Source organism: Nanorana parkeri, unplaced genomic scaffold, assembly GCF_000935625.1.
Source record: "Nanorana parkeri isolate BGI_ZX_2015 unplaced genomic scaffold, ASM93562v1 scaffold590, whole genome shotgun sequence".
NCBI classification, from domain to species: domain Eukaryota; kingdom Metazoa; phylum Chordata; class Amphibia; order Anura; family Dicroglossidae; genus Nanorana; species Nanorana parkeri.
The window spans coordinates 532,362-542,936 of NW_017306858.1; the positions used below are offsets into that span (position 1 = coordinate 532,362).

Genomic DNA, 10,575 nt, shown 5'->3' on the forward strand with positions numbered 1-10,575 from the left:
TTTAAATATTATGTGGACTAATATGGCTTACCAATTTAAATTACAAGATATATATATATTTATTTAATTTACATACACACACCAAACCATAAGACACTTACCTGACAGACAGTCATTGTCGCCAAATAGAAGATAAAATGATCTCTTCTTTTAGAACCTTGGGCAAAAGTCAAGCTTTTAGCTGTTAGACAAAAATATCTCTGTTCTTTTATGCTTTCTTGATTTCTCTTAACAAAACAGAAAGCTTTGGTCCCAATATGACCAGAAGGCAAAGATTTAACAATTGCGCTGGTTCCTGTATAAACAGACTTTTTCACTTCTTTGTAATTTTTACAAAATCTCCTAACAAGCAGCGTTGAGCGGTCTTTTCGGTTCCTTGAAAGATCATTTTCCATCCCCTCTTCACATTTTTCATGCAAGTCTTGCATTTGAAATGGCTGTGATGAAAGAATGCAGGGTAACTTCTGTCCATCTGCATTGTCTCCTGGAAATTCTGGCATTGTCCCGGAGCACAAATTTGATTGGTAATTCACAAGCAGGCCCGGGTCACAATTGAGACCAGCATGTTCATGGCTACTTCCACAACTATCAGAACTGCAGGAGCTGGACACACAACTATTACAGCAATTTCTCCTCATTGTCTGTAAATGGCTGCTCAAAATACACGGGTTATTTGTGGAACTGGAACATAAACCACTCTTCTGAGTGGAATAACTTTTGTGTAATGTTGGAATGTGAGTGGCAGCATCTGTGCAGTGATCATTCACTATTAAGTGACCCTTTAATGCCTGCCCTTCCAGAGATGATGTATCTGCTTTAAAATTAATTTCTGTCAACACAGCAGGAATCTGGGAGTCTGTACAAACATTGTTCTGTTTAAAGGGATTGTAGGACTTGCAAAACTGATTAAAACCTAGGCTGGACTTGTAGGCTCGCTCAAACATTTTGCTATTGAAATAATCACTGGCATGGGGAGTACAGTGGTTCCCTTGCGCAATACCTCTGTCATTAAGGGTTTTACCACTTTCACCTTTGCTTTCTATTACAAAAGGCTTGGTCACAGAATTCTGAGTTCTGTGTCCTTTTAACTTTGTTAAGTCTGGCACAGTCTCCATGCTATGTCTTTTTATAACGCTAGTATCCAAACTATTCTTAGAATTTTCATCTCCAGTTGACTGACAAGGTATCACTTTCCCCTCCACTGGTGGTAAAACAACAGAGGCTGCAATATCCTCGGAGGTCATACTGAGACTTTGGACTTTCTGCTTCTTCGACCACGGATCAGATACACAATGCCCTGTACTTTAACATAAGCTCATATTCTTGCAATAAAAATATCAATACCGTGAAAACATTTATTTTGTTTTGCAGCAGATGTGAAATGTTTTTCCCTTGTCTTGAATCCGATACTCTTTGTCACAAATCATGCATTTTTAAGTATAGTTCCATCCAGCTGTTTACTCCAGAGATGAACGAGCACAGCTTAGTGTATTCATTTCTGATAACAGACACACACATTCCAGTTTCATTCCAGGAGTATCTAGTACTGGAAAATGGTCCACAATACGACATTTCTGCAAACAGAAAGAGAAAAAAATTTAGTAAAAAAGCCAAAATGTTGTCTAATTTACTACTCTGATAGGACAATTAATTTACAGGGAGTGACAAAAAGGTAATTTAGCAGTTTCAAATTATATTAACATTTTAAAAGTACACTGAAAAACAAAAATGTATGATTACAACTGATTTTTACTGTAGTAACCCGATTAGAACATTCTATAGTACTGAAGGATAACGTTTTTATTGTTGCACAGATCACCTAAAGGTAAATCAAAATCCTATATTTTAGAGTTGTCATGAGAACAAGAGTTGAAGACAATCCTGGCGAAAATGTACTGTTGACAACACAGATAAGAGATTTCCTCTCACTTACTCTTAGGCCCCAAGACAGGAAGTGAAGGAAAAACTCAGTTATGTTGTCATTCTGTACATCATAAACAAATAAACCAGCAATATAGCGCACCCCAATGCACAGGTGTAAAGGCTACAATTCCCCAACTGGTGAAATGGGAAAAATAAAAGTCCCAAACTGGAAAGCTTATTAAAATAAACCTGTACTGTAAAAATAAAATAAAAACATTAAATATGGAGGCTGCCATTGCTGACCTTCTAAAAACTATTTGAGTAACAAAATCTAGCCCCCATGCTTTGAATCACAGAATAAGCATGTAGCTAGTAAAGACATAAGAATCAGAATTTTCGAGCCAACATATTTTTCCAGTAAAGGTTTCTTTTAACCTGTAACAAACAAAGGATTTTTATCCCCTATAGAATATAGTGCAACTCAGAACTAGACAACAATGTCTAGGTAGGATTGCTAATTCCCTTAGGATCTAGTATGCCTGGTCAGACTGTGGATCCTTGTATGCCTTAGATACACTTACTGCATAATTTACAACTCTGCTCCTGTACACAGGGGGGTTTGGGTGTTGCCACACCTCCTGCTGCATTATCCCTAACATTAAAATATTAATTAATACAACAAGGAGAATGGGAAGCCCTAAAATGGCTATAGATAAGAGTGTAGACCCAGCAATGCAAGGGTGAAGATAATTTAAAATAGTGTTTAGAGATATGAGAAATGGTCAGGTGGTTTAGCTCTCCATCTACCAAAAACTGAAACATCAGATTAGGGTAAACTGATTCTTTGAACTAGCTCATATTCTTACCCAATGTGTCTAGCCTTCCAGGAGAAAAAGGAAGAAGCAACTGGGTGAGGCTAAATAGTAAAACTGGCTTAGAGCCCAAATCACATACTTTGCATACACAAAAAGAACCACAAAATAACATTTTTATATTGCTGGCATCAACCCATTTCCATTGTTTAATTAAATATTTTTTTTAATGTTTAAATATGTTATTTTCCATGAACACCTGGTAGCAAAGTACTTTTGCAAATATATCTGAGAATACTGGGAAATACAGGTCATCTAGCAGAGAACAGAGTCACATCCAATAACTATATGGCTAAGATGAAACAAAACCATTTAAAAATCCTAGATGTTAACACCTCAAAGAACTTCTCTTCAATACATTTTTCCTGTCTATTGTGTACGGGTTGAGCTTTTAGCAAAGTAGAGACAACAAATTTGAATTTTGCAAGATCAGAATATTTGAAATATAAACAAGACAGATAAGGTATAGTGTTAGAGTTCACCAGAACATCATAACTACATTGCTTCCTTTTTGTTTTTGTATGCAATGAAAATAAAAAAAGCTAAAGCAACATGCAGACATGCATAAATACAGTTTGGTAACGGGATGAACACTTAAAGGAGAACTATGAGGTGAGTGCTTTTCACTCACCTCATAGTTCTAGCCGACCTGTGACAATGAGACTGTCACAGGTCGGCTCAGTAGATCGGGAGGTGAGCGAACACACACCGGGTTCGCTCATCTCTCGATCATGTCACGGCTCTCTGCTGTGACAGTGGGAGGGGCTGAATTCCCCTCTCCCCGCTCCTATCTGAAGGCGCTGACTGGCGGAACGGACGGGGGAGGGGGCGGGTACAGCTGGCTCTGCCTCTAGATAGGCAGAGCCAGCTGTCACTCACGCAGCTGGGCGGATCCCGTCATCTAAGTCGGGATCCGCTCCGGCTGCGGCGTCTCAGTATACCGCGAGCTGTAGCTCGCGGTATACTGAGCTTAGGGTAACGGGAGGACGCTAGTTTGTGTCCTCCCGTTACCCGGAGAACTATGGGGAAAAACACTGACCCCATAGTTCTCCTTTAAAATCATTTATATATATTTACACAATAGTAATACCATAACACACCATATAGAGGATGGATGGTTTTTGGTGTTGAGAGTGCAGTACTATTATTTTCCTGACCATCATCCCCAACGTAACCCTCTCAATAACCTTACCTTCACCTGAACCCTAAGGCCTGGTTCACACCTGGGCGTTTTACATCGCTGATCGACGAGCTGTAAAACGCCCAGCAAGTGAAATCCCATTATTTCCTATGGGCATGGTTCCCACCTGGGCGTATTTCAGCGCGTAGGAACGCGCTGAAAAATGCCCTACGCCCAAAGAAGTACAGGAGCTTGTTTGGGGCTTATTTTCCACGCGTATCCATTAGGCTACAGCTGGATAGCCCTCGTAAACGCGCGTTTGTCACGCGTTTTGTTGACCGCAAATCGCTGTAAAAGCGTGCATTTTACAAACACCCAAGTGTGAACCCAGCCTAAAAATGAACCAGTTTCCTGCAAATACTAGTAGATGTTTGTACGAACACTCAAAAAAAATCTCCTCAGAACATTTGATAAAGCCATCAGAGACTTGGTGAATGTTGTTCAAAATTTCGTTTGATTTTAACATTCAATTTTGGAATAAATGGAGTTTCACAAACAAAACCACATTCACTGTTCGAATTTCACTACTTACATTTTTTTTTTCACCACCAGGGTTAAAAACGATTGTTGTTTTTACCTCATTAACTATTAGAAAATCAAACAAACCTTCCAAAAACAAATTTTATTAAAACAAAATTCTACTGGTGTATGGCAATCTTAACTCTTCACCTAATAGTTACAATTCAGTCATGTCATGAATTCATGGCTTGACAATTCTCAGTCACCACGGCAACTATTAAAAAGTTTCAGGTGATGGAACATCCTGCACTCATGTTCCCACACTCAGGTCTTGAAAGCTGGGCAACCTGCTGCACTAAGCTAGTATTAGGGAATTTCCTGTCACATGACACAGAACTCAGAGGCAGCCAAGTCAGCTTCCAGAGTGGCGGGTCTCTCGGCTAGCACAGGTAGGTTTTAATAAATAACCAATATGCCTTACTGTGGCCCGGTGTAGAGCTAATCATTAAAGTAACTCTGTGGTTCAAATCAAAGTTAAATAAAAGGTTAACTTGTGAAAATTACAATAAATACTCACCTGTGCTCCTGGCCACACCACTGAATACCACTGTAACGAAGAGAAACCATCACCTAAAACTTTTCAGAATCCAACACATTTGGGAATGTTGGCTTGGTGTGGTCAGTGGTTGCTCCCACCAACCCCTTTGTCACTCAGGACATAGTAGTGACGTAGGGATTGGTGGGAGGAAGCACTGAGCTCATTGGAGGACCCGGAGATTGACACTCCTAGAAGTGCTGGTTTCTGAAAATTCTTCAGGCAACATTTTCTCTGCATTATTGTAGAAGGGTGTTATAAAATATGGTTGATGTGTTAATGGATCTTTAAAAAAAGGGCAGATGGAGGGGAATAAATAAGAACTCTATAGAGGATTCCATTCTAAAGCCAAAAAAGTCTTTTTTTTTATATCCATTTGGGAAGATTTCCCTTTGCTTCATGTCCTGAAAAACAACAGTGAGAGTGGTCACCAGGACAAATAGAGAAAGTGTATCACTGTAAGCAGTAAAAGCTTGACAGGGGTCCTAACCCTTCGCCACTCTATCCAAAATGGTTTTATGTAGATGAAGGAAAATCCCTGCAGGGGTTGTGTGTGTAGAAATATAGTTGACACTTTAGCCAAGGGCTGCCCATTATAAATTAAAAGCTTGGAAAACGTGCCTCCCATAGATGTCCAGAAAACCAGCCTCCCCACATAGTTGAATTGCATTGCCCAGCCTAGCAGATGTCGGTAGCATCGACTACTTCATCTCAAACAATGTACCGGGACTAGAATTAAGAGGCCAGTGAGAACAGAGTTTAGCCAGCTCTCAATCTAGCAGCAGGCAGTCTGAAGGTAAATGTAAATTACAATATTATGTCTATCCTACTGCAGTGCTTTTACTTGACGTTTCATGAAGTACTTTATATAGGAATAAGTGCCTGCATTAAAAAAATAAAAGAATAGTATTTGCATCATTTTCATAATCCAGGTTTTAAAGGTGTCTTGCCCAGTAATGCGTTTCCATTTTTATGACCACTTTCTAATCATTTCAGTTGTAGAAAATTAAAGTATATTGCATTAAATGTAACTTCAGTGAAGTCAAATTAGTTAGTTACACATCTACTGCTGTTTAGGAATCTGTGCATTTCTGCTTCCAGTGCTGTGTCCACTATGAGAGTGTGTGATATTAAAGTCAGAAGTAGGGATGCACTAACACCATTTTTTACAGCTAAAGAGTACGAGTAACGATACATTTTCTCAAGTACTTGCCGATACCAATTACCCATACCTTTTTTTTAGTGGCATGTGACAGTTTTTCTAAACAATACAGACTAAGGATTTTAGGACAGTGGTGAAGTGCCAGGGCCCAGTCCTGGCTGCGACCACTGAAACCCTGGGAGTTCTGCTTCTGACTCCAAGCTGTAGAGGGACTACAATTCCCAGCAATACATTATACAGCAATGCAGAATAATATGAAGCTACATACTCTATTCTGCTTCGGGGTGCCAGCCTAATGTCTACAGTGAAGGATCTCAGGAGAGCTATGGAGGGTCTTAGGGGGGCTCCGCAGAGTCTTACCAGGGCTGTGCAGTGTCTCACCAGGGGTCCGGAGGGTCTCACTGGCAGCGGGGTTCCCCAGGAAGGAAAAGGAGGAGATGTGCAGGCCAGGGCTGTAAACATACACCATATGGTTCATAGGAAGGCTGCTGAGGGACCTCAGGCAACCGCTTCTATTTAAAAATGTTAATCGCTGGTATTGGCGTTTAGTATTGGGACATTTCACAAACACAAGTACTCGTGAAAATGCCCAGTATCTGCACCCATACCAATACCTTTATTGGTGCATCCCTTGTCAAAATGTTTTAAACCATTATAAACGATCATTAAATTAAGTACGACTGAAGATGCTTTTTGATGTTTAAAAGTTTGTTTCCTGCAGAATTAGCTGGTCCCCTGAGCACTGGCCCTCATGTCCCGTTTTAGCGAGGAAGAAGAGGGCCACCCCCAGAGAGAGATAGTGCCGCTCCTTCCTTGCCGCACAGCCGCCCCCAGCATGTACGTGCGGCAGGGCTAGAGAGGCTGTCACTGGTCCCACAGAATGTGCTGCAGGCACCGCCGGGCAGCACATTCTGCTGTGTGAGGACCCTTTCCTCTTAGCCCCGCCCCCTGGCCGCCAAGACGAGGAAAAGGGCCCTGCAGGAGACGGAAGGTAAGTCTGGAGTAGGAAGGGGGAGGGGGGCGGGAAAGTGTGTGTGTGGGTGGGGGGGATGCTGCTGTGGTGGAACAAGTCCCAGCAATGCATTATATTTTAAGTAGGGATACCCCAGTGTTAATACTGGGCATTTTCACGAGTACTCATACTCGTGAAAATTCCCCGATACTAAATGCAGATACCGCTGTCGAGAACGCTGACGTAGTCGAATTTGCTTACCTCAGCATCTGCGCTTGCGCACAGACCAATATTATCGAGGAAACGGATTTATTTAAAAAGTATCTTGTTTAAATCGTTAATTGTGACCGTTAATATTCCATCCATCATTTACTGCCATAGACGGCATATTATTAACGGTAACAATTACAAACAAATTCTTTGTAAATAAATGCCAGTTTCCTCTTTAATCTCGTCTGTACGCAAACGCAGACACTGGGTCGGCGCAGTACTAAAATTTTAAACAAGCGGCTGCCTGAGGTCCCGCGCTTGCTGCCTCGGCAGCCTTCCTGTTAACCATGCGGCGCCATGGCGGTTGGGAGGAGGGGGGGTCCTTCATGGTTTCTTGCACCGGGGGCCCTGAGGGTTCTAGTTACGCCTCTGATTCTGTAGTTATATGTCAGTTGTTGAAAGGCCTCGCATTGGCTACAGCTCTTAACTTCCAGAAAATATTAGTGTCCAGCTTGTGATTTAAAGCTGAAGTCTGGGCTTGAGAAAAAGTTACACTTGCAGAGGGTTTCCCTCCACACAGTGAGGGTTAACAGCTTGTTTTGTCTAGGGGTGTTGGAATAAGGTGGAATACTTACCTTATTCCTTGCTCCCAGGGGCTTCCTCTGTGCTGTACCACTGCTCATCTGAAGTCTCTCTTTGCTGCCCAACTGTTCTCAGCCCTCTAATGTCATCATGTACAATGCAGGACAAGTGCTCCTGTAGTGTATGTGAAGATGCCGAGTGCCTATTCACGATCTGATAGTGAAGGTGAGTGTGGGCAGCCGGGAAAAGCAAGGCATAGGGTTTTCACCTTATTCAATATTGCCTAAAGAAAACAAGCAGTTAGCTTCAAGTGCGGAGGGGGGACCCAATGCAAGGGTAACTATCTCCTGCTTAGAGGTCAGCTTTAAAAGGGAAATTTATATACTACCTTTGCAGTGGGGAATTTCCACCCTATTCCAATGTAGATGATTGCAATTATAGACAAAACATTTTTGCTGAAGAAAGAACAACCTGAAACAAATATCCACATTAAAATAACATGAGTCAGTAAGGAAGTGCCTTTATGTCTAGTAAAGCCTTTTTCTTCTCAATACCTTAAGGCCTGCGTGGCCAATATCATTGGCAGTGCTCACATTTCTTTGCATCAGATGAAATACCACAGTGGCTGCAAGCAGAGAAATATATATCAAAAACTTAAAAGCGTCAAGAGTAGCCACAGTAATGGCTGAGAGGTGGCAGGGCAACAATGCCTAAGTGATTATCTGGGGAGGAGAGGGACCTTTATTCAGGGCCAGTAATAGGGGTTTTCCAGATTTTTGTTGAAATTGGAAATCCCCCTTCAAGACTTGCAAAGGCACTATAGCTATGTTACCCTTGTGAATAACACATCCATCACATGATCTTTTCACCATTATCATTTATGTTCTAGTGTTGTCGCTGTGCCAGTGAACTGTAGGCTTCTGTATGCACACAGAAAAAGCTAAAACAAATTAAGAAACATTTCTAAACAGACCCGGACTTTGTGATAGCCTGTGTAGACCAGTATTTCTTTTGACATCATTAGTACCACATATACTTTCAAACTGCTGTATTAAATTGCCCAAGTCACTTTAAGGGTTTCCCAATTTGCTCCATTAAGTGATATTTTTGGGCTAATGGCAGCTTCTTAAGCATGCCAGACTGAAGAGTGTGACATAATTACTAGCCATTAGCGAGCAGCAGCCACACAATGTCATATGTTTTATTAGATGCAATTAAAATATGAGATCTACCTTCTCTTAAAATGCAAAGCAGCCGGTGCACTTTAAAGTAACAGTGAACTCAGGAGGTAAATCTTAAAAATGCATTCAAGTACCTTAACTATTAACAAAAATGTATCTTATTTGTGTATCACTCAGCTGTAGATCTTCAAATCATCTCTGAATTCATGCTGACACTGTCCTTCCTTCTAGAGGGTGGCTACCCATGGTCCCTGTGTGTATTGTAAAGCAGCCAATGCTCCAAGCTCGCTTCCGTGACAGACTAAAATACAAATTAATAACCTAAACATAAGATTGTAGTTCAGGAGCGAGCTGGGAGATGTCTACTTTATAACACACCCACAGGAACCGTGGGGATCAAAAGTAGCCACCCCCCAGAAGGAAGGACAGTGTCAGAGATGATTTGAGAATCCACAGCTGAGTGATACACAAATTAGGTATATTCTTGTTAATAGTCAAAAGGTACCTGAGTGCATTTTTAAGATCCAACTTTCCATTTAGTATTCTTTTAATGTTGATCACATTAGCAGCACTTCCTAACCTCCTTTACAATGCTGCCAATCCATTCAGCCACTGAGTGTGAAGGAAAATGCCTGACTGATAGTGACTGACTGCTCAGGCACCCAGCATTTTATTTAGGGATGAGAAATGAGTCCTCAACCCAATGCATGTAAACTCCAAGTAGTGACACTTCATACTTTGCTTGCATGGTATTCTGGGCTTTTTTTCCACATGAAAGCCTAGCCTTAACATCTCACTTCTTAACTGCATAGGGCTTACAAAAAGTGCATATCAGTCCATATTAGCAGGCAGACAAGGAAGTTGCTTTATCCTTACTCAAAAGATCTAAATGACATGGGAATATTTTACACAAGCTATTTACAGTAGAGCAATAAATGACTGTGCAGACATTAGTTAGCTGCAAATAATAAATATGATATAAATATGATATATGCAATATTTCATACATATCTTAAAAAGAATTCAAAATATATTGCCCATCTGTCCCTGTACGCATATATACGCTCAGATGTGCTGAAAGCTTCAGATAGCCGATGTGTGTATCAGAATGTCATCAATTTTTAACAGGCTGTTGGCTGCAGCTGCATCTAACACTGGTGACTCCCGGCCGGGCCTTCTGCACGCTGTACAGGCCTCTGCGCCCATGTGAATAAAGGTTACAATGTCAGCTTACACATGTTTCTCAGCACTGGTTTCTTTTAAACAATGTCTGAATGGTTAGGGTCTAGCAGTGCTTGAAGCTAAAAACCTTTAAATCAAGCTGAATGTATTATTACTCATTTATTTCCCTTCTCTTTGGAATTAAAATGTGACGTATACTTTAAAATACAAAACGTGCCTTGGTAAAAATAAGCAGAACATGAGTAAATAAAACTATTCATTGCTCTTAAAAAAGGGCATATTATTACAACTTTGATAATCATGCTAATTTGCGGCTGTAAACAGACACATTGTAAAA

At 40.9% G+C, this 10,575-nt stretch overlaps 1 protein-coding gene across 1 annotated transcript in view; it reads right to left on the reverse strand.

The window, feature by feature from the left end:
* PLCE1 (phospholipase C epsilon 1) overlaps positions 1-1,244 on the reverse strand; it is a 197,364-nt gene extending 196,120 nt beyond the window's left edge. The window contains exon 1 of the mRNA XM_018562672.1: positions 107-1,244. Coding sequence (XP_018418174.1) covers positions 107-1,244 — 1,138 coding nt within the window. The remainder of the gene's footprint in view (positions 1-106) is intronic.
* Positions 1,245-10,575: the final 9,331 nt, after the last annotated feature.